At 49.5% G+C, this 23,960-nt stretch overlaps 1 protein-coding gene across 4 annotated transcripts in view; it reads left to right on the top strand.

Annotated features, from left to right (window-relative positions):
* The window catches only part of KSR1 (kinase suppressor of ras 1), a 164,672-nt gene extending 141,445 nt beyond the window's left edge, over nucleotides 1-23,227 (top strand). For 3 of the 4 annotated variants that reach the window (XM_070390393.1, XM_070390391.1, XM_070390390.1), the window contains 7 exons: nucleotides 642-1,021; nucleotides 4,092-4,188; nucleotides 13,533-13,666; nucleotides 14,347-14,478; nucleotides 15,868-16,003; nucleotides 17,560-17,693; nucleotides 22,816-23,227. In XM_070390393.1, coding sequence (XP_070246494.1) covers nucleotides 642-1,021; nucleotides 4,092-4,188; nucleotides 13,533-13,666; nucleotides 14,347-14,478; nucleotides 15,868-16,003; nucleotides 17,560-17,693; nucleotides 22,816-22,894 — 1,092 coding nt within the window. In that variant the 3' untranslated portion in view covers nucleotides 22,895-23,227. Of the gene's footprint in view, nucleotides 1-641; nucleotides 1,022-4,091; nucleotides 4,189-13,532; nucleotides 13,667-14,346; nucleotides 14,479-15,867; nucleotides 16,004-17,559; nucleotides 17,694-20,813; nucleotides 20,895-22,815 lie in introns of all 4 variants that reach the window. The other variant, XM_070390392.1, reaches the window with a different exon arrangement.
* Nucleotides 23,228-23,960: the final 733 nt, after the last annotated feature.

Raw genomic sequence — 23,960 nt, 5'->3', positions numbered from 1 at the left:
CCTAGCGGGCCCCAGCCCATGGGGTCCCAAAGAGTCAGACAAGACTGAGCGACTAAGCACAACACAGCACACAGAGGAGAGTCTCAGACTCTGTGTTTAAACAAAATCCTAGGACTTTCCTGGTTTTCCAGTGGCTAAGACTCTGCACTCCCAATTCAGGGGGCCCAGGGTTGATCTCTGGTCAGGGGACTAGATCCCTCATGCAGCAACTAAGTGCTCATGTTACAACTAAAACTCCTGCATGCTGTAACTAAGAACAGAAAAAAAGATCCCACATGCTGCAACTAAGACCTGGTGCAGGCAAATAAAGTGAATAAATATTTTTTTAAAACTAAAAGCATATCCAGAAAGGGTGTTAGTGTTCTTCCCCAGCGATTAGGTATTGCTCCTAGGAGCAATGTCTTGGAACATTGGCGGGAAGAAGGCCCACGCTCCGTAGTTTGTGGATTAGGACCTTAGGACCGTGTGGTGCTGAGTGACCCGTCCACTTCGCACGTGAGGTCTGCACAGAGCTGTGACTAGAGCCCAGGCCTCCTGACCCCAGACCCCTCTGCTCCCTGACCTGGTGGGGGTCTTGAGGGAGGGAAGTCACCTGGCCCCAGGCCTGCCACCCCTTCTATTCCCTCCTCCTCTCCTTCCAGGCCGAGGAGCCTGAGGCCGGCAAGTCAGAGGCCGAAGACGATGAGGACGAGGTGGATGACCTGCCGACCTCCCGCCGGCCCTGGCGGGGCCCCATCTCGCGCAAGGCCAGCCAGACCAGCGTGTACCTGCAGGAGTGGGACATCCCCTTCGAGCAGGTGGAGCTGGGCGAGCCCATCGGGCAGGGCCGCTGGGGCCGGGTGCACCGCGGCCGCTGGCACGGCGAGGTGGCCATCCGCCTGCTGGAGATGGACGGCCACAATCAGGACCACCTGAAGCTGTTCAAGAAGGAGGTGATGAACTACCGGCAGACGCGGCACGAGAACGTGGTGCTCTTCATGGGGGCCTGCATGAACCCGCCCCACCTGGCCATCATCACCAGGTAGCCCGGCCCCGCCCCCTCCCCTTTCCCTGGGGGCCTGGTGATTTGCATGCCCCTGGAGGGCGTTTTCATGTAGAGACGTACTTCCCTGGCTGTCCAGGGGTTAGCACTTCGACTTCCACTGCAGCAGGTGCGAGTTCGACACCAGATCCCACGTGCCTCAGGGCCAAAAAGACAAAGCCTGTTACACAGAGTGAAGTAAGTCAGAAAGAGAAAACCAGATACTGTCTATTAATGCATATGTATGGGGTCGAGAAAAATGGTCCTGATGAACCTATTTGCAGGGCAGGAGTGGAGACACAGAAAACAGACTTGTGGACATAGCGGGGGAAGGAGAGGGTGGAACTGAGAGAGTATCACTGACATATATACACTGCTGCTGCTGCTGCTGAGTCGCTTCAGTCGTGTCCTACTCTGTGCGACCCCACAGACGGCAGCCCACCAGGCTCCCCTGTCCCTGGGATTCTCCAGGCAAGAACACTGGAGTGGGTTGCCATTTCCTTCTCCAATGCAGGAAAGTGAAAAGTGAAAGTGAAGTCGCTCAGTCGTGTCTGACTCTTAGCGACCCCATGGACTGCAGCCTACCAGGCTCCTCCGCCCATGGGATTTTCCAGGCAAGAGTACTGGAGTAGGGTGCCATCGCCTTCTCCGACATATATACACTGCCATATGTGAAATAGATAGCTAATGGGAAGTTGCTGTACAATACAGGGAGCTCAGCCGGATGCTCTGTGACAACCTAGAGGGAAGAGATGCAGTGGGAGTAGGAGGCAGGCTCAAGAAGGAGGGGACATATGCACACTTACGGCTGATGCACGTTGTTTTATGGCAGAAACCAACACAACATTGTAAAGCAGTGACCCTCCAATTAAAAATAAATGTTACAATACTAAAGCAATATTGTAACAAATTCAATAAAGGCTTTAAAAATGGTCCACATTTTTTAAAAAAATCTTAAAAAAAGAAGAAACCCCCAAAATGGAGTCTTAATTTCCCCATCCTATAACCCCACTGACATTAAATAAATAAATTAATGAAAGGATACCTAAAAGAGAGAAAATTCAAATCTTCTGGAAAAGCACAAAGTGAAAACCAGTCTCCTCCCACCCTACCTGGGTGCTTCTGTAAACAAAGATGGGTACTGTAAACAGTTCCTTATCATGCCTTCCATCAAGGAGTTTGTATACACTCATGTTTTTAAGGGCTTCTCCGGTGGCTAGTTGTAGAGTCCAGCTGCCAATGCAGGAGGTGCTCAGCATCCCTCAGACCCCAGCCTCGGTGCTGTCCATCATCCAGCCTTCCGTCTCTCTCTCATCTACCCAGATGAGAGATCCGAGTCTGCTTAAAGGGAATGTGGCACTAGTGGTAAAGATCCTGCCTGCCAATGCAGGAGACACGAGACGTGGGTTCAGTTCCTGGGTCGGGAAGATCCCCTGGAGGAGGAAATGGCAACCCACTCCAGTATTCTTGCCTGGAGAATCCCATGGACAGAGAAGCCTGGTGGACTACAGTTCACAGGGTCGAAAAGAGTCAGATACGACTGAAGCTACTTAGCACATATAGTAGAAGAATAAAAGAACATTAACAAAACATTTAACACAGCTGAGGGGGCTGGAACATGGAAAAGTAACCATCAACCGATACTCCAGACCCTGAGGGTCGTTATCTCATTGGAGACGTTTCCTAAAAACCAGCCCCTACCTCAGATGGCTTAAGGCTTCTCCCTGGAGCAGCAGTAAAGCCACCCATTTTCTCTAGGTCCTTCCTCACTCCAGGTTTTGCTTTAAATATTTATGTATTTATTTGGCAGTGTCTGCTCTTAGTTGCAACTCACGGGATCTTTCATTGTGGTATGCCGGCTTAGTTGCTTCATGGCCTGTGGGATATTAGTTCCCCGATCAGGGATCGAACCTGAGTCCCCTGCATTGCAAGGCGGATTCTTAACCACTGAAGTCCCTCACCCCAGGTTTTAGGAGTCAGTACAGGTAGGGACCGGAGAAGGCAATGGCACCCCACTCCAGTACTCTTGCCTGGAAAATCCTATGGATGGAGGAGCCTGGAAGGCTGCAGTCCATGGGGTCGATGAGGGTCGGACATGACTGAGGGACTTCACTTTCACCTTTCACTTTCATGCATTGGAGAAGGAAATGGCAATCCACTCCAGTGTTCTTGCCTGGAGAATCCCAGGGACGGGGGAACCTGGTGGGCTGCCGTCTATGGGGTCGCACAGAGTCGGACACGACTGAAGCAACTTAGCAGCAGCAGCAGCACAGGTAGGGACTCCAAGATCCAAGCCCCTTATCTAATACAATCACCCTGACACCGCTGATAGCCGCCCCCGCCCCTGCTCCACTGCACATTCAGCCTTGTCATAAGAAAACCCCGTGATCAGAGAACAGCACCATCATGAAAGTCATTATGGAGATCCCAGAGCCCTGATGCTGCCTGGTTACAGCCTGAAAAGGCCAGGTTCTTCCCTGGTTGACTTTGAGTGGTTGAGTTCCTGCCTCGCACCACGAGAGCAGGTCGACTGCTCTGAATGTGGGGCTCAGCTGGTAAAGAATCTGCCCACAATGCGGGAGACCTGGGTTCGATCCCTGGGTTGGGAAGATCCCCTGGAGAAAGGAAAGGCTACCCACTCCAGTATTCTGCCTTGGAGAATTCCATGGACTGTATATCTTAAAGAGTTGGACACAACTGAGCAATCCTTAAACTTAGTGAACTATTTCCTGTTCTGTGGTGGGTGGGCTAGAGGTCTCAGGGGACGTGTGTTCTTGCCCATTCAGGCTGGGCCCCTGCAGCACTGAGCATCAAGGGGACTTTCCTGGTGGTCCAGTGGTTAAGACGCAGCACTTCCATGACGGGGCAGGGTTCAATCTCTGGTCCCCATGTGCCATGAAGTGCGACCAAAATGAAACAAAGAAGGAATGGCCTCAGGTTGGTCAAGAAGGATTCTGGCACCCAGGGTCCAGGGCATGGAGCTGGTGGACACAGCTCTCCCTGGCTCCACAAGGGCTGAGGTCAGGCTGCACGGGCCCCAGATCTCTGCCTGACTCTCCGCTCTTCACAGCTTCTGCAAGGGACGGACGTTGCACTCGTTTGTGAGGGACCCCAAGACATCTCTGGACATCAACAAGACCAGGCAGATCGCCCAGGAGATCATCAAGGTAACGGCTCCAGGGCTCCTAGCTGTCTCCCGATCCGTCTGCCGGTGTCAGGCTTGTGGCGGCGGCTGTTCTGTCTCTCCCTTTAGCTTGGGTGCCTCATGGATGGGACCTCCATCTCCTTTCCTCTTTCTTTGTCTTGTCTGCTGGGAACTGAACACACTGGAGAAATGCAGTGGGCTTTAAAGACAGATGGCCTGAGTTTGAATCTTGGTGATACCAGCTATGTGACTTCGGGCAGGTCGATTAGCCTCTCTGAGCCTCGGCCTCCTCCCCTGTAAAATGGGGTTGCCTGCATCACCTCCCTCATTGGATTGGTGCAAAGGTAAACTGCGATAATCCGTGGAGAGAGCATTGAGCCCGGGTGAGAATCTGTTAGATTTAAGGTTTGCGGCAGGTGTTCTGCCTTAAAGTTTCTGAATCTAAGTTTCATGTAGACCAGGCCCTCAGGCTCAACTCAGGCAGCCTTTTTTCTTTTGCTTCCATCTTTTCCAAGTAATTAAACAAAAGTGAGAGAAACGCTTATTTGTTTCTTTATTTAGCAGCAGACAGGGTCTGAGAAAAACTCCATCAGGGCTGGATGGGCTTCCTCTTCCTGGTTCTTGTTTTTGCAGAAAAGCTTTCTCTTACCAGCTCCCACCACGTTTTTGTCCCTGTCCTGTCTTCAGTTTTGCTTTTTTCTTTTTTTCTCCCTCCCTCCTTCCATCCATCATGTGTGCACATCATTGGAAAGGAAAAGATGGAAATCTCAGTGACATTTAGGAACACCAAGATTTCTCCATGACATTTCCACATAGCAAAACGAACGCATGGGCTTCCCTGAAGGCTCAGTGGTAAAGAATCCACCTGCCAATGCAGGAAACACAGGTTCAGTCCCTGAATCGGGAACCCCTGGAGAAGGAAATGGCAGCCCACTCCAGTATTCTTGCCTGGGAAATCCCATGGACAGAGGAGCCTGGTGGGCTACAGTCCATGGGATCAAAAAAAGAGTCACACACACACACACAAAAAGACAGCTTAGTGACTACACAACCACAAATGATTGCATTAAACTTTTGCAGCCCCCCCAAACCAAAATATCACATGTATGCCTTCATCTGTAGTCTGTCTCATCACAGAGAAGTTGGGGGGAGCTGCAGTGTTAAACCTACTCTGTGATATCCCCAAACCTGCTGGGCCCTGCTCCCCCAAACTGTTGTGTCTCCTTATTGTCAGGACACTGGGGGAGTCTGGGTGTTGAGTTTGGCTGAGTTCGGCTGAATGAGTCATCTGGAAGATTCCAGGGTAGAAGTTGCTCACAGGTTTTGGAGCTGCAGAGCCAGAAGCAAGCTCTCTGCTGGCTCATTTATTTTCCCCATCCCCCTTCTTCTGGGAACTTCTAAGCCACTTCCTTTTGTATGCATCTGTGATACTTGGAGGCTCAAAATATAATAATGGGGTCTTGACCTTTGGTTCAGAGAAGGCAATGGCAACCCACTCCAGTACTCTTGCCTGGAAAGTCCCATGGACGGAGGAGTCTGGTAGGCTGCAGTCCATGGGGTCATGAAGAGTCGGACACAACTGAACAACTTCACTTTCACTTTTTACTTTCCTGCATTGGAGAAGGAAATGGCAACCCACTCCAGCGTTCTTGCCTGGAGAATCTCAGAGACGGAGGAGCCTGGTGGGCTGCCATCTATGGGGTAGCACAGAGTCGGACACGACTGAAGTGACTTAGCAGCAGCAGCAGCAGACCTTTGGTTAGAAGGTTTGGGGGGCCACCGCTGAAGTGTTGTGAAATTATAGGAAGGGAGGAGAGTTTGTGTTCCAGACCTGGGCACTTTCTTTCTTGTCTCTGGCTGTTTGAGGCTGTGGCACCTGTTTTATTAACAAGGCTCAGAGAGGTGCAGCCACTTATCCTCGTCACACAGCTGGTCCCTGTTCAACCCAAGGTGTGCTCTTTGGCTCTCTTCGGTCACTGGGGAAGCCTTGTGCCTTAGTTTGGTTTGGGAAGTAGGCAGATATTTTCAGGGGGATCGTCTTGCATTCAGGATGGAATTTTGGGAGAGAGTAAGTCATTTTTTTTGAAACCTGCCTGCTTCCGTGGTGGGATGACAGCTCTCAGTAGGCCTGAGGGAAGTGGCCACAATGAACCCCGCGCCCTCCCATCTCTTACAGAAGAGCATCTGCCTGCGTACATTCTTCTCTGACGAGCTCCAGGCCCACTTGGTCCAAGCTCTGGGTTTGGCTGAGTTCTGTCTGCTTCTGCCTCGCAGCTCGTTCCTTCTCTTACCTCAATGGGACTTGTTGACCTCTCCCCTCCTCACCCCGAGATACCTTTGAAGGCAGGGAGATTTTTTTGTTTTGTTTTGTTTTGTTTTGTTTATTTATTTATTTATTTTTTTTAAAAAATCACATGCTCCCCATCCTGAACCCTCCTCCCTCCCAACCTCCCCATACCATCCCCCTGGGCCTTCCCAGCGCACCAGCCCCAAGCATCCAGCATCGTGCACTGAACCTGGACTGGCATCTCGTTTCATACATGACATTTCACATGTTTCAATGACATTCTCCCAAATCTTCCCACCCTCTCCCACAGAGTCCATAAGACTGTTCTATACATCAGTGTCTCTTTTGCTGTCTCGTACACAGGGTTATCGTTACCATCTTTCTAAATTCCATATACATGCGTTAGTATACTGTATTTATGTTTTTCCTTCTGGCTTACTTCACTCTGTATAATAGGCTCCAGTTTCATCCACCTCATTAGAACTGATTCAAATGTATTCTTTTTAATGGCTGAGTAATACTCCATTGTGTATATGTACCACAGCTTTCTTATCCATTCATCTGCTGATGGACATCTAGGTTGCTTCCATGTCCTGGCTATTATAAACAGTGCTGCGATGAACATTGGGGTACACGTGTCTCTTTCCCTTCTGGTTTCCTCAGTGTGTATGCCCAGCAGTGGGATTGCTGGATCATAAGGCAGTTCTATTTCCAGTTTAAGGAATCTCCACACTGTTCTCCATAGTGGCTGTACTAATTTGCATTCCCACCAACAGTGTAAGAGGGTTCCCTTTTCTCCACACCCTCTCCAGCATTTATTATTTGTAGACTTTTGGATCGCAGCCACTCTGACTGGTGTGAAATGGTACCTCATAGTGGTTTTGATTTGCATTTCTCTGATAAACAGTGATGTTGAACATCTTTTCAAGTGTTTGTTAGCCATCTGTATGTCTTCTTTGGAGAAATGTCTATTTAGATCTTTGGCCCATTTTTGATTGGGTCATTTATTTTTCTGGAGTTGAGCTGTAGGAGTTGCTTGTATATTTTTTGAGATTAGTTGTTTGTCGGTTGCTTCATTTGCTATTATTTTTCTCCCATTCTGAAGGCTGTCTTTTCACCTTGCTAATAGTTTCCTTTGATGTGCAGAAGCTTTTAAGTTTAATTAGGTCCCATTTGTTTATTTTTGCTTTTATTTCCAATATTCTGGGAGGTGGGTCATAGAGGATCCTGCTGTGATGTATGTCAGAGAGTGTTTTGCCTATGTTCTCCTCTAGGAGTTTTATAGTTTCTGGTCTTATGTTGAGATCTTTAATCCATTTTGAGTTTATTTTTGTATATGGTGTTAGAAAGTGTTCTAGTTTCATTCTTTTACAAGTGGTTGACCAGATTTCCCAGCACCACTTGTTAAAGAGATTGTCTTTAATCCACTGTATATTCTTGCCTCCTTTGTCAAAGATAAGGTGTCCATATGTGCGTGGATTTATCTCTGGGCTTTCTATTTTGTTCCATTGATCTATATTTCTGTCTTTGTGCCAGTACCATACTGTCTTGATAACTGTGGCTTTGTAGTAGAGCCTGAAGTCAGGTAGGTTGATTCCTCCAGTTCCATTTTTCTTTCTCAAGATCGCTTTGGCTATTTGAGGTTTTTGTATTTCCATACAAATTGTGAAATTATTTGTTCTAGCTCTGTGAAGAATACTGTTGGTAGCTTGATAGGGATTGCATTGAATCTATAAATTGCTTTGGGTAGTATACTCATTTTCACTATATTGATTCTTCCAATCCATGAACATGGTATATTTCTCCATCTATTAGTGTCCTCTTTGATTTCTTTCACCAGTGTTTTATAGTTTTCTATATATAGGTCTTTAGTTTCTTTAGGTAGATATATTCCTAAGTATTTTATTCTCTTCGTTGCAATGGTGAATGGAATTGTTTCCTTAATTTCTCTTTCTGTTTTCTCATTATTAGTGTATAGGAATGCAAGGGATTTCTGTGTGTTGATTTTATATCCTGCAACTTTACTATAATCATTGATTAGTTCTAGTAATTTTCTGGTGGAGTCTTTAGGGTTTTCTATGTAGAGGATCATGTCATCTGCAAATAGTGAGAGTTTTACTTCTTCTTTTCCAATTTGATTCCTTTTATTTCTTTTTCTGCTCTGATTGCTGTAGCCAAAACTTCCAAAACTATGTTGAATAGTAATGGTGAAAGTGGGCACCCTTGTTTTGTTCCTGACTTTAGAGGAAATGCTTTCAATTTTCACCATTGAGGATAATGTTTGCTGTGGGTTTGTCATATATAGCTTTTATTATGTTGAGGTATGTTCCTTCTATTCCTGCTTTCTGGAGAGTTTTTATCATAAATGGGTGTTGAATTTTGTCAAAGGCTTTCTCTGCATCTATTGAGATAATCATATGGTTTTTGTTTTTCAATTTGTTAATGTGGTGTATTACATTGATTGATTTATGGATATTGAAGAATCCTTGCATCCCTGGGATAAAGCCCACTTGGTCATGGTGTATGATCTTTTTAATGTGTTGTTGGATTCTGATTGCTAGAATTTTGTTTAGGATTTTGCATCTATGTTCATCAGTGATATTGGCCTATAGTTTTCTTTTTTTTGTGACATCTTTGTCAGGTTTTGGTATTAGGGTGATGGTGGCCTCATAGAATGAGTTTGGAAGTTTACCTTCCTCTGCAATTTTCTGGAAGAGTTTGAGCAGGATAGGTGTCAGCTCTTCTCTAAATTTTTGGTAGAATTCAGCTGTGAAGCCGTCTGGACCTGGGCTTTTGTTTGCTGGAAGATTTTTGATTACAGTTTCAATTTCCATGCTTGTGATGGGTCTGTTAAGGTTTTCTATTTCTTCCTGGTCGAGTTTTGGAAAGTTGTACTTTTCTAAGAATTTGTCCATTTCTTCCTCGTTGTCCATTTTATTGGCATATAATTGTTGATAATAGTCTCTTATGATCCTTTGTATTTCTATATTGTCTGTTGTGATCTCTCCACTGTCATTTCTAATTTTATTGATTTGATTTTTCTCCCTTTGTTTCTTGATGAGTCTGGCTAATGGTTTGTCAATTTTATTTATCCTTTCAAAGAACCAGCTTTTGGCTTTGTTGATTTTGCTATGGTCTCTTTTGTTTCTTTTGCATTTATTTCTGCTCTAATTTTTAAGATTTCTTTCCTTCTACTAACCCTGGGGTTCTTCATTTCTTCCTTTTCTAGTTGTTTGAGGTGTAGAGTTAGGTTATTTATTTGACTTTTTCTTGTTTCTTGAGGTGTGCCTGTATTGCTATGAACTTTCCCCTTAGGACTGCTTTTGCTGTGTCCCACAGGTTTTGGGTTGTTGTGTTTTCATTTTCATTCGTTTCTATGCAAATTTTGATTTCTTTTTGATTTCTTCTGTGATTTGTTGGTTATTCAGCAGCGTGTTGTTCAGCCTCCATATGTTGGAATTTTTAATAGTTTTTCTCCTGTAATTGAGATCTAATCTTACTGCATTGTGGTCAGAAAAGATGCTTGGAATGATTTCTATTTTTTGAATTTACCAAGGCTAGCTTTATGGCCCAGGATGTGATCTATCCTGGAGAAGGTTCCCATGCGCTTGAGAAAAAGGTGAAATTCATTGTTTTGGGATGAAATGTCCTATAGATATCAATTAGGTCTAACTGGTCTATTGTATCGTTTAAAGTTTGTGTTTCCTTATTAATTTTCTGTTTAGTTGATCTATCCTTAGGTGTGAGTGGGGTATTAAAGTCTCCCACTATTATTGTGTTATTGTTAATTTCTCCTTTCATACTTGTTAGCATTTGTCTTACATACTGCGGTGCTCCGTGTTGGGTGCATATATATTTATAATTGTTATATCTTCTTCTTGGATTGATCCTTTGATCATTATGTAGTGACCTTCTTTGTCTCTTTTCACAGCCTTTGTTTTAAAGTCTATTTTATCTGATATGAGTATTGCTACTCCTGCTTTCTTTTGGTCCCTATTTGCATGGAAAATCTTTTTCCAGCCCTTCACTTTCAGTCTGTATGTGTCCCCTGTTTTGAGGTGGGTCTCCTGTAGACAACATATGTAGGGGTCTTGTTTTTGTATCCATTCAGCCAGTCTTTGTCTTTTGGTTGGGGCATTCAACCCATTTACGTTTAAGGTAATTACTGATAAGTATGATCCCGTTGCCATTTACTTTATTGTTTGGGGTTCGAATTTATACACCATTTTTGTGTTTCCTGTCTAGAGAATATCCTTTAGTATTTGTTGTAGAGCTGGTTTGGTGGTGCAGAATTCTCTCAGCTTTTGCTTATCTGAGAAGCTTTTGATTTCTCCTTCATACTTGAATGAAATCCTTGCTGGGTACAATAATCTGGGCTGTAGGTTATTTTCTTTCATCATTTTAAGTATGTCTTGCCATTCCCTCCTGGCTTGAAGAGTTTCTATTGAAAGATCAGCTGTTATCCTTATGGGAATTCCCTTGTGTGTTATTTGTTGTTTTTCCCTTGCTGCTTTTAATATTTGTTCTTTGTGTTTGATCTTTGTTAATTTGAGTAATATGTGTCTTGGGGTGTTTTCGCTTTGGGTTTATCCTGTTTGGGATTCTCTGGGTTTCTTGGACTTGGGTGATTATTTCCTTCCCCAGTTTAGGAAGTTTTCAACTATTATCTCCTCAAGTATTTTCTCATGGTCTTTCTTTTTGTCTTCTTCTTCTGGAACCCCTATGATTGAATGTTGTAGCGTTTAATATTGTCCTGGAGGTCTCTGAGATTGTCCTCATTTCTTTTAATTCGTTTTTCTTTTATTCTCTCTGATTCATTTATTTCTACCATTCTATCTTCTAATTCACTAATCCTATCTTCTGCCTCTGTTATTCTACTATTTGTTGCCTCCAGAGTGTTTTTAATTTCATTTATTGCATTATTCATTGTATATTGACTCTTTTTATTTCTTCTAGGTCCTTGTTAAACCTTTCTTGCATCTTCTCAATCCTTGTCTCCAAGCTATTTATCTGTGATTCCATTTTAATTTCTAGATTTTGGATCAATTTCACTATCATTATTCGAATTCTTTATCAGGTAGATTCCCTATCTCTTCCTCTTTTGTTTGGTTTGGTGGGCATTTATCCTGTTCCTTTATCTGCTGGCTATTCCTCTGTCTCTTCATCTTGTTTAAATTGCTGAGTATGGGGTGTCCTTTCTGTATTCTGGCAGTTTGTGGAGTTCTCTTTATTGTGGCTATTCCTCACTGTGTGTGGGTTTGTACAGGTGGCTTGTCAAGGTTTCCTGGTTAGGGAAGCTTGTGTCAGTGTTCTGATGGGTGGAACTGTATTTCTTCTCTTTGTTCAGTCGCTGTGGGGAGGAAGGGAGGGATGCTGCAAGCAAATAACACTGGCGTGCGCTCGCAGTGCCTCAGCCACACTGGGTCTGCCCCCGCTCACTGCGCGTGTAGCCTCCCTGCCCACACTGCTCGGGCTCTAAGTTGTTCCGCCGGGAACAATCCGAGGCTGGCCCTGGGTTGCATGTACCTCCCAGGTCCAAGCCGCTCAGGTTCAGGCACTCGGATAGTCCTCAGAGGCGCAGACTCAGTTGGGCCTGAGTATTGTGCTCTTCCCAGGTCCGAGCAGCTCAAGTGATGAGGTGTTTGGCGAGCGCCAATGCTGCGACTTATCGCCTCCCCGCCACTCGGTTATCTGGGCGCAAAACCGGCGCACCTTCTTGGGCAGATGTTAACCGTCCAGACCCCCAAGAAGTTTTAGCTGGCAAAGAAGCCTGCTTACAGTTTTATAGATAATGTCTCTCTGGGGCTGCGATTGCCCCCTTCCGGCTCTGGCTGCCTATCACCGGAGGGGGAAGGTCTGCAGCCGGCTATCTCTGTTCAATTCTTTGTTCCGTGCGCGGGCCTGGCGGTCTTAGGTTGGGGCTGGCTTTTCGCATAGTAGATATCCCACAGTCTGGTTTGTTAGCCCAAATTATTTCGCTCAGATAGTGCTCAGGGTATTCAGGCCAGATTCTTACTCTAAGCGATGCAGCCCGCGCTGCGCCTAAGGCAGGGAGATTTTTCACATGTGAAGCACCCTTGATGCGGGAGGTAGGGAGGTGGGTTTGCATGTGCCTCTTTCTGACCTGGCAAGGATGCCCACTTCAGTCGTGGCATCGTGTACCCCCTCCCTGTTCCCAAGCACATCAGGGTGCCCGGGAGTCCTCGGTTTGGCCTGGGATGAGAGCATGCCTGCATCAGGTCACCCACGTTCCTGGCCAGTCAGCGTTCGGTGCAAATAGGGCATTGGTTAGAAATCACCCAGCCCTGACCTGGCACTTGGCAGATAAGGAAACTGAGGCTCAGAAGTCAAGTCCAAGGCCACACAGTGAATTCGAATCATCTGACCCAGATTTCAGTCCTAGTCCAGGACTTCTACGGCAGCAGGGGCAGTGGGGCCACCTGAGCTCGGGGACTCCCCCTGCGGGAATTCCACTCTGTTCCCCACTCCCAGCCCAAGCCTTTGCTCAGCCTGAGAGGTGAGGCTAGCTGTGCAAAGCCTGATGAGACCTTAAATCCTTGGGTCTTTTATGACTCAACACAGAGGGTAAAGACGCCCTGGAGGTCCAGTGGTTAAGACTCCATGCTTCCAGTGCAGAGGGCACGGGTTTGATCCCTCATTGGGGAAGATCCCATATGCCTCACAATATGGCCAAAATATTAAAAAAGAAATCAAACAAAACACGGAGGGTAGCATCACAGTGAACCTTCATACACTTCCTGACCACCCCTCCCCCAGAGCCCCCCATCCCCACTTTCTGCGCTTCTTCTGAGTATAAGGTGGGTGTGGGGCAGCAGCGCTGACCGGAACCAGATCTCAGCTGTGCTGCCTAACCGCTGCATGACCCGGGCAAGGGACTGCCTGTCCCTGAGGCTGGGTTTCCTCCTCTGTGAAAAAGAGACAGCACTGCATAGGGCTGTGAAGGTTAAATGAGGGGACTGGGGTAAGGCATCTGGCTCAGGGCCTGGCCCAGGGTAGAAGCTAAGGCCATCATCGTCCGTTTTCCCTCCGCCCCTAACGTGAGGCTCTCTGTCTTCCAGGGCATGGGGTACCTCCACGCCAAGGGCATTGTGCACAAAGATCTCAAATCCAAGAATGTCTTCTACGACAACGGCAAAGTGGTCATCACAGACTTCGGGCTGTTCGGGATCTCGGGCGTCGTACGAGAAGGACGGTCAGTTGGCCTTGGGAGTCCAGAGAGACTGGGGCAGTGCTGGTGGGCCCGAGGCCTGGGCACTCTCGCTGTCAGTGGCCAAGGGCCAGCCTTCCCTATAGGAAAGGCCAGGCCTGCTCTGCTCCTGCTCTTTGTGGTTCCGGTTCAGAATCAGATTTGGGTGACCTTGAGGTCCCTCGTAGTGCTTAATTCTCAGGCTGACCGCTGAGGAGGCTGGGTCCCCTCACTCCCATTTTCCCAGCGTCAGGTTCTAGTTCCACGAATCATGAAGGAGAAGGGCCACTCCCCCAGCCTCAGGACCCCAGGAGGGAGAGCCAGCCCCAGGCCAGGTTGTGAGCTCCACAGGCAGTTCCCGTCTCCTGCACGGAGATTCCCTCTGCTCTCCCAGGGTAGAGAATCAGCGCCCTCAGGAGCAGCTCCCGGCCAATACAGTCCTTGGCCTGCTTTTCTAGAAGAACCTGCTTATCACTCCTCTGTAACATTCCCCCACTTGCCTTGGCAAGTGCCCCATCGGCGTGCTGCTTTTCTGGGCCGTGCAAGGGGTTGCAAAGAGTCAGACACGACTGAGCAACTGAGCACACGCCCGTGGTGGCATGCCAGCCCTGGGGCAGACATGTGCCCTGCAGGCCTCGCTGCTGCCCACTAAAGGCCCTGTCCTTGCCCTGGCTTCTGGCCTCCAGGCGTGAGAACCAGCTGAAGCTGTCACATGACTGGCTGTGCTACCTGGCCCCCGAGATCGTGCGGGAGATGACCCCCGGGAAGGACGAGGACCAGCTGCCCTTCTCCAAAGCTGCCGACGTCTATGCATTCGGGTGAGGAGGTGCCTGGTGTCCCTCTTCCTGGGGCCTCTGAGGCCAATTGTGGCTGAAACAGAGGATCCTGCTGGCTACTGGGGGGCAGGGGGATGTGCTTTGAGGCTGGTTCAGCTGCTTCTTTGGGCCAGTGACTGTGCCCTTGACCTTCTGTTTTCCCCACCTGTAAAATGGGACGAATAGAGCTCCTCCCTGGTAGAGCAGTTTCATGAGGACCGATTAGGTAATTGTATAAAATACTTAAGGGGCTTCCCAGGTGGTGCTAGTGGAAAAGAACCTGTCTGCCAATGGAGGAAACCCAGTGAGATGTGAGTTTGATCCCTGGGTCAGGAAGATCCCCTGGAGGAGGAAATGCCAACCCATTCCAGTATCCTTGCCTGGAGAATCCCTATGGACAGAGGAGCCTGTCAGACTACAGTCCACAGGGTCGCAAAGAGTCAAACACAGCCAAAGCGACTGAGCACACACGCATAAAATGCTTAACTCTGGGTGTGCTTCTCACCTGTTGCTCCCCAAGGACAGTCTCCAGAGCTAACCAAGAGCTGTCCTCCTGGGAGAAGGGGGCAGCTTCCATCTGTGCCCTGAGAAGAGCTGGCCTGCTGATGGACAGACACACAGAAATGTAGAAATGAAACACGAGCCAGATGCATAACACCTTCTCTGAGCCACATTAAAAAAGAAACCGGTGAAATCAGTTTCAATAGGTATTTAACTCAGTATGGCCAAAATATCATTTCAGCATGTGATCAAAATAAGAAATTCAGGAGATATTTTATGCCACAGAGCTTTCAAAAATGTGGTGTGTTTTACACCTCAGTTCCCCTCCCCACATTTGAGTTACTCAGTATCCTCACGTGCCCTCCACCCCGTCCCTGTGTTGTTGGTCAGGGTGGGTCTAATGGAGACGGTCCCGTGCAGATAAGTCGAGAAAAGCTAGGGGACTTGGAGGGTCAGAGTGAGGGCCCCATGCCATCATCTCTTGGGGGATCCTTTGCTCATGGGTGGGCTCTTCCTGCCCTGACCTGTCACTGTCATTTCCTGAGCACCTTCGTGTGCCAGGCCCAGGGCTGGGCATTCCTATCACTCCTCAGAGGACCTTGGCCATGGGTACCCACCCCACTGAGGTTGAATGGTTGTACCAGGACCTCTGCCCAGAGCCGGTGGTGTCTCAGACTTCTCACCACATGGGAGCACAGGGCCCCTGGTGGACTCAGGGTGGTCCCAGAAGTCTGGCGGGTGACGAAGGTGGGCCGAGGGTCCCGGGTCCTCAGGCTGGGCTCCAGGCATCATGGCAGCAGGCGCCACCACCCCACCCCCCCACGCCCTGCTAGTATGAGCTGAGCGGAGCCATTCAGGAGCTCACACCATGTGGATGGGTGGTCTCCACAGGACTGTTTGGTATGAGCTGCAAGCCAGAGACTGGCCCTTCAAGAACCAAGCTGCAGAGGCCCTGATCTGGCAGATTGGAAGTGGAGAGGGCATGAAGCGAGTCCTGGCCTCCATCAGCCTGGGGAAGGAAGTCACTGTGAGTAGCTGCCCTGCTCTGAAGAGGGTGGTGGGGCTAGAGAGCCAGTGCCCGGCTGCCCTTCCTTCACCCACCTGAGAAGTGGAACCACTGCATGTCAGGCTGGCCTCCATGCTGCTGGCTAGGAGGCCTGTGAGCTTCCCAGGTGGTGGGTAGTAAAGAATCTGCCTGCCAATGCATGAGACGCAGGAGATATGGGTTTGATCTCTAGGTTGGGAAGATCCCCTGGAGTAGGAAATGGCAACCCAGTCAAGTATTCTTACCTGGAGAATCCCATGGACAGAGGAGCCTGGCGGGCTACAGGACCCTCATGGGGTCGCAAACAATCTGACATGACTGAGTACAAACACACACATATACACACACATGAAGCCTGTATCCTCCACTACCCCACTGTTAACCTTTAAAAAACAATTATCTTAAAAAAAAAAAAAGGAAATAAAGCTCTTGGTTTTGTTAAATTATGAGAAAGATAATAAAGCCTGTATGTTACTTACTAGAAAGATAATAACAAATTTCACTCCCTAAAGTACAAACAGTGGGGTTGTGGTAGTATCAGATCTTTCTCCTCCACGTCTTTCTCGAGTGTTCGAGAACTAGTCAAGATTTCCCCAGCAAATTCGTTTTCAAGAGGCCAAATCATCATAGGTTTGCTTCCCTCGCGTGACTGATGGTTTCTCTGCATCGCAGTGTGTAAATTCACCCCGCCTGGCACCGTGATATGTGCAGGAGTCCAGGGGCGGTGTTTTCAGTGTTAGCCATGCGCTCATGAGTCAGGTGGGCCTGGAGCAGACAGATGCCAGCGGGGTGTTGATAAGGAGCTCCAGGGGGTTCCTGGGCAGCACGGCAGTGGAGGCCTCTGGGGGGACCACCTGGTGCTCGTCCAGGTAAAGTGCCACCTAGGCTGTGAGTCTCGCTGGGTCCCCACCTGCCTGGTCATGTGTGCAGGCCTCTCTTCTACAGGAAGTTCTCCTGAATTGAAAGGCCAATGGGGATGCAGTGTGGATGATTGGATCCAGAGAGTAGGCCGCAGGAGAAGGGCTTTGCCATCACTTGGGGTGGTCAAGACAGCTGTTCTGCCGACTCCTCTGCCCTACGCCCAGTCGGTCTTGTCACTCCAGCCTCCATTCCTGCAATGCCCAGGCTCCCACCTCTGTTGCAGCCCCACCCTGTACACCTTCTGAATATCTTGTGTCTCACCTGTCAACATGCTGCCTTCTGCTTTCCATTCTAAACGTCTGTGATCTCTTTCTTCTGACCTGTCTTTTGGCTTTGTGACTGTTATTCCAGGGAGGTCAAGGAAGGAAGAAGGAGAGGCAGGCCCATGCTTTTCATTTTAACTGGAAGCCTTAGAGTACTTCTGAAATTAAGTTATTTCTTGGCTGTATTCCAGCCATGGCTGGTCACCTCAGTGTCGGCAGGAGGGTCGGGGGACCATCAGCTTGGGGGGTGCTGGTGCCCGGGAGCATCAAAGGGACCCTGGGCAGAGGGCCTCTGCTGCGCCCCTCTTGCTCCCTTCCAGCTCTCATGCCTTCTCGTGGCGTCTCGCCTTGCAGGAGATCCTGTCTGCCTGCTGGGCCTTCGACCTGCAGGAGCGGCCCAGCTTCCCCCTGCTGATGGACATGCTGGAGAAGCTGCCCAAGCTGAACCGGCGGCTCTCGCACCCTGGGCACTTCTGGAAGTCTGCTGAGTAAGTACCCCTTGGAGCCAGACCCGCAGCCAGGTGTCTTGGGGATGGGGCACCATCTGCTCTGTCTGCCTGAGACTTCTACCTAGGGAACCCCTAGAGCTGGTTAGCCAGAGGGGACTCATTCCCTTGCCCAAGGGGTACTGGGATTCTGTTCACCACATTTTAAAAAACTTTTTATTTTATGTTAGAGTACAGCCAGTTAACAATGCTGTGGTAGCTTCAGGTGCCCAGCAGAGCGACTCAGCCAAGCATATACTGTATCCATTCTCCCCCCAAACTCCCCTCCCATCCAGGCTGCCACATAACATTGAGCTGAATTCCCTGTGCTATACAGTAGGTCCTTATCAGTTATCCATTTTAAATATAGCAGTGCATACATGTCCATCCCAAACTCCCTAAATCCCCCTCCACCATCCTTCCCCCGGCAACCATAAGTTCATTCTTTAAGTCTGCTGTTCATCACATTTATTTTGGAGACTTTTCCACAGGCTGGTGTCTCCCGTCCTCCTCTGTGAAAACCTCCATATCACTGTTATCAGCTCAGTGCTAAAGCTGGGCCCAGGCTAAGGCCCTAAGAAGAAGTTTCTGCCTGGGAAAGGGCAAAACAGAGCTTCACCAAAACCAGCAGAGCGGCTGTTGCTTAAAATGGCAGTCTCCCGACAGAGCTTTCAGCCCCCTGAGCAGCCACCTGTTACTGGGGCTGCATCTCTGGGGTTTAAGTGCCACTTAGACACTGGAGGCCCACCCTCCTTCTGTGTAATCCTGATCCTCGGCAGCCTCAGTGCCAGGGTGGTCTCCACTCCTCTCTTCTGAGTTCTGCCTCCTTTCCCTTTTTCTGTGTCTCTCTGGCTCTCTCTGCCAGATCCCTCATAAACAGACACCTGCCCTGCCTCTGTGAGAATCTGGGGAAGTCCTTCCTTGTTCCGGCCTCAGCTCCACAGCTGGACAAAGTGGAGGGGTGGGCAGACATAGCCTAAACATGGGAAATAGTTCAGCTTTGCAGGCCTAGAGGGAAACTCGAGTGACAGCTCTTGTCAGTGGGGTTTGTGGGGCACCCAGCAGTGTGCAAAGCAGTGGCACAACTGCATACAGTCTGTGTCATAGCAACTCAGCTCTGCTGTTTGGTGTGGGGGCAGTCACAGGCCTGTAAGCTCACGGGCTGACTGCTTCTAGTAAAACATTACTTATGAATGCTAAAACTTGAATTTCCTATTATTTTAAGCCATGAAATAGTCTTCTTTTGATTCCCTCCCCGCCAGCAATTTAGAAAGGTGAAAAAAAAAAAAAAAGACATTCTTGGTTTGTGGATTGTACAGAAACAAGTGGCAGGTCACATGTGGCTGGACTCTTGGGCAAGATTCATGGCTTTGAACTTTCTTTTAAGGTGAAAGGCACTTTCTAGAAGTGAAATCTGCCACAGCCCCAGAACATGAAGATAGAACAGATACAGTCTTCTCTGTCTCTTTTTAAAATATTTATTTGGCTGCAGTGGCATCACTGACTCCATGGACATGAGTTTGAGCAAACTCTGGGAGATGGTGAAGGACAGGGAAGCCTGGTGTGTCATAAAGTGTCGGACACAGCTATGCTGCTGAACAACAGTGTGTCTTAGCCGCACCATGTGAGATCTGGTTCCCTGACCAGGGGTCAAACCCAGACCCCCTTCACTGGGAGCTGGGTGTCCTAGCCACTGGACCACCAGGGAAGTCCCAAGTGGTGCCACTCTTGATGGGAGTTGGAGGGAGGGCAAGAGCATAGGCCCCGGAAAAGCTGTACCCAGATCTCACACCTCCCCACGTGTGTGGTGGTGTCGGTACCTCCTTCTTCCAGAATGAGCTACATAATGGTCTCTGTCACACGTTTTTTGTTGTTGTTTGTTTGTTTTGTATTTTTTACGACTCTAAAATGATCACTTTTTGTGGCCTGATTTGACAGACACTTAGTTTGCCAGGTCGTTTTGAAAATAAACCAAACCAAGCTTTGAGTTGAAGGGGAGGAGAGGCCCAGGCTGGGTCAGCCCAGCAGTACCTGTGAGGAGAACTTGTTGAAGAAATGTGGCAACCGAAGCCCGTTGTAGGGACGGTCTGACAAATGATGATATGTGGTGAGGGAATACTTTACCTTATGATGAAGATTCGATTCAGTATTTTGCACTTAAGATGGATCAGAGTCTAATACAAATAGTGGGTGACAGGATGTTGCTGTCAGAGGCGTGGGCTTTTCCCAGAGATTGCTGGCAGCTGCACCGCCCCTGAGGTCACATGCCAGGGCCGGGCCTCCACCAGCACAGAGCTGATGGTCTGGGATAAAGACGGGCAGACGTGCGCTGTAAGCCCTCCGAGCAGGACGCTGTCTTGTCACCTCTGTAGTCTCAGCTCCTAGCACAGTCCCGGGGGTGTAGTAATCACTCAGTAAATATTTGGTGGGTGAGGGGATGAAGGAGGGAATGATGACAACATGCTGAGTGCCAGGCAAAAACCCAGCCTCTGTGGGCACACTGCCCTCACCCCCGGGAGCTTGAGGAAGGGTCTCCAGAAGAGAACAGTCATGGGAGCTGGGTTTGGGTGGGAGCCTGGGGCTCTCCTGGTCTCATAAGAAGTTCAAGGATCTGGTCTGTCAGATGTTGGGTGGCTCGTTTAGCAAACTAGGCCTTGATTTTCTCCTCCCCCAAAGAGAAGGCTGCACTGAGCGGGTGCTGACATTCAGGAGATGATTCCAGATTCCTGAAAAGCCATGGAGCCCCACCTTCTCTTTCTACACGTGGGGCACAGAGTCACAAATAGGGAGGTTTCCTGCCCAAAGTGATCAGTTTTAGCCCCTGCAGGGAAAGAATGCCAGCGTACCTCAGCAAATCTGTATCAAAGCTTTCTGTTCATGATTTTTACTTCCACACACTCAAGCCTCTAATTCTCATTTTCTCTTTTCTTTTCCATCGATCTTGTTGCTTATTTTTATTTTCTGGGGGTGGTGGATGTGCTGGCCTGTCCTGTCATCTCCCCCCTCTCCTGCCATCCTGATTCCTGCGGCCCCCCTCCACCCACCCACGCTGGGTGTCCATCTCCATCACCTGCTGGACTGCGCTCCTCCCACGCCTGGCAAAATGGTTGCGGGCGCTCCCAGGCGCTGGCGGAGCCGCTACTACGGGAAAGGACGTTCCGGTCACCCCGACTTTAGGAACAACTGTCCAGTCCTGGAGGAATAGTGTGTCTTCTGCCGTTTCCCCGATCCTCGGCCTGTTTGCGTTTAACCCTTTGCACATCCTGTTTCCTACTGTTTCTGCATCCAGCTTCCCCTTCTTGGCGTGTGGTATTCCCATAAATAACAGTGATGCTCTGGCGGCTCACATCGCCACTGGCGAGGGCCCTGCAGGCTGTTTCTCTCCCCGGGCTGAGAGCAGACTCACAGCATGGGGCAGGGCCTCAGTCCACACACCGTGGCAGATGATGGCTTGTTCTAGGGAGGGCAAGAACTCAGATTGCTGGCCTGAGTCCCCAGAAGCCCCTCTGGCTGGATCTTAAAGAAGAGAATGCAGGGAACAGACACAGTAAACTCCAAGATGTCAGTTTCAATGAGGAGCCGTGGGCCTGCTGGTTGACCTCTGTTCAGCATTCTGTGGCCATGTCCCAGAGGAAAGCTTGGGGGAGGTTCTCTATGCCAGGCTCCCTTCCAAGCTTGCTCTGCTGCCAAGCATGGACTGGAATGGGGATGTCCTTTCTTCTGTCCACAGGGAAAGAGGGGCCCCTGCCCTGTGCCCTGGCCAGGCCTTAGCCGTGCCCCCTGCCCCCTCCCCATGGTCTCAGGCTCTGACTCTGCTCTCTCCCTTCTTGTCTCTCCTCCTGTAGGTTGTAGGCCTGGCTGCCTTGCATGTTCGGGGCTTTCTTCCTCCTAATCCACGCTGGGCACCGCGACTTCTACTCCAGCTCAAACAGCGCTGCGGGCACTAACCCAGGGAATGCGATGCTGCCGCCCCAGCCTCTCTGCTGAGACTTCTTTCTGCTTTGTTTGTTAAAACTGGCCCTCGCCCCGCCCTGTGGCCCTGTGTGTGCCTGAGTAACAGCTTTCCATGGAGGGTCTCCCTAACAGCACCCCCCAACCTAGAACCTCCTCCCTGGACGCAACTTCATCTCTCTGCAGCACTTCTGTGGGGTGGTCCCGTCTCCCTACTAACAACTCAACGAGAGAGATCCCCCTTCTCCCGCCCCCCGCAACATACCGGCCCTTCGCAGGGTGTGTCCCTGGGACAGGGGGCGGGGTTTTGCTTGGCTCTTAACCCACGAGGATCTTGGCCAAGGAGTGGAATGATTTCAGAGCTGCCTGCGGTCCCCTCCGGCGGGCTGGTGTGTAACATCACAAGTTCTATTGCCATGAGAGACACCAGCTTGAAGGGGTGTGTCCTCGGCCGCACAGACACTTGGGAAAGTCGTCCTGAAGCAAGGGGGTGGGGCCTGTCTCCAAACAACTGTGAAAAAGCTTTCCGTCCATCCCTCCGCCCCCACAGCATCACTCCCCTTCCACCTGCCCTGTGTAAACTGAAAGTACCAGACCCCAAGCCAGCATTTGGCAAGAGTGTGGCTGACAGGTCACGTACAGGTCCTCCATGTATTACTAAACGTAGGTTCCTGACCCAAGACCTGAATCTGGGTGTCTGGAGGCAGAAGCTGAAAACCTGTATTTCAACCCGCTTCCCAGATGGCCCTGAGGCACCCCCGCCTTTGAGGACCATTTCTAGAAGGAGCATGCAAATATCACTCTCAAGGCTGGAGCTGAGTTTCTCTTCCCACCCAATTCCACTCGGAGCAAGAGCTTTGAGAATGAGCTGCCAATGCGAATGAGCCCGCAGAAGTTTCTGGGCACGCGGGGTGCTGGGGCTTTCGAGACAAACAGGCCACCGCCCTCCAGGAGGGAGCTGAGGCTTAGCACGTCTACCCCCCACCCCCACCCCCGGCCAGGTGTGACCAGGAGCAGCTCTGCCAAGGCCACTGGCCTGATCATCACTCCCACTTCTTGGTGCGGCCGGGTCCTCTACGGAGCTTCTGGAACTGGCCCGCTCATTAGCTAACTTTGCCCAAATTCTGATCAAAACTTGCAGGGCTATAATTCTTGTTTTTGTTCCTCTTTTCAGCATTAACAGCAGCAAAGTTGTACCCCGGTTTGAAAGGTTTGGCTTGGGCATCCTGGAGTCCAGTAATCCAAAGATGTAGCCAGCTGTGCGGTTTTTCTGACAACGTATTTCTTTCTTAAATGTGTCTCTCAAACATCCGAACCACCACCACAACAAAAAAAAAAACCAATGCTCTTCAAAATGCCAGCCACTCTTCTAAGTGCCACAAACCAGGAGCACGAGGCCTTGGCTTAGACCGTTCATCTACAAAAACACTTGGGTCCCGGAGATGGAGCTGCACCTGCCGTTTCTTAAAATGACATCACCAACAACCAGACCTGTCCTGACAGGCGGCAAATGTTTACATATATGTTCATGTGGAGTTGGACTTGAGGTTGTACAATAGGTAATAATAAAAAAAACAGTCTGTGCAGAGGTTGCTGGCACCGTGGGCCAGGATGGCAGAAGTGGCCCTCCCCTCTGGAGGTGCCCACACTGGGCCAGAGGAAGAAAAGCATCATGATTGTGGCTGGTCTCCTGGCAGGACGGGCGGGGTTGGGGGGTGGCAACCACAGGGTTTGACCAGGCTTCTACTTTGGCCCCAAATCCCATCACCTCTCATCCTATCAAAGAGGTGCGGTCTCTTCCTCCTCTTGCAGGTGAGACCCTGACCAAGAGTTGAGCTGGATTAACAGGGTCAGGAGTTTGCAGACAGCTTGAGTTCACCTTTGACCCCTGTAATCCAGTCCATATCTTCTGGAAAAGCAGAGACAGATCAAATCCAGATACCATCTGGACTGATCCAGTGGTTCCCAGCCAGGGTCTCCACTGCCTATGGAGGTGTTTCTTTCAAGAAGCCCCCAGCGGGGCACCTGGGAGATAGGATGAAAGGCTTTAACTGTTTAGATATATCCCAGTCCTTAACTAACATTTGACCCCAGTGCTAAGGCCCAGCCCAGCAGCTGTGTACACCGTGAAAGCTTGATCCATGAAAACAGGGAAGGTAGAAGGTGGGGGAAGAGGCAGGCAGGGTCTCTGAGCCCACTCTCCCAATCACAGGGTGCCCTGTGATTTAGAAGCCCATCATCGATCTTGCCAAAGTTCTGTAACTGCCCACCCCTGAGTCCTGTTGAAACACCCTAGCCTGCTCCTGACTCCTCTGCCCA

This window comes from Bos mutus, chromosome 19, assembly GCF_027580195.1.
Source record: "Bos mutus isolate GX-2022 chromosome 19, NWIPB_WYAK_1.1, whole genome shotgun sequence".
In the NCBI taxonomy this organism is placed as follows: Eukaryota; Metazoa; Chordata; class Mammalia; order Artiodactyla; family Bovidae; genus Bos; species Bos mutus.
The sequence above is the reverse complement of the archived record's forward strand: the minus strand, read 5'-3'. Positions and strand labels throughout refer to the sequence as shown.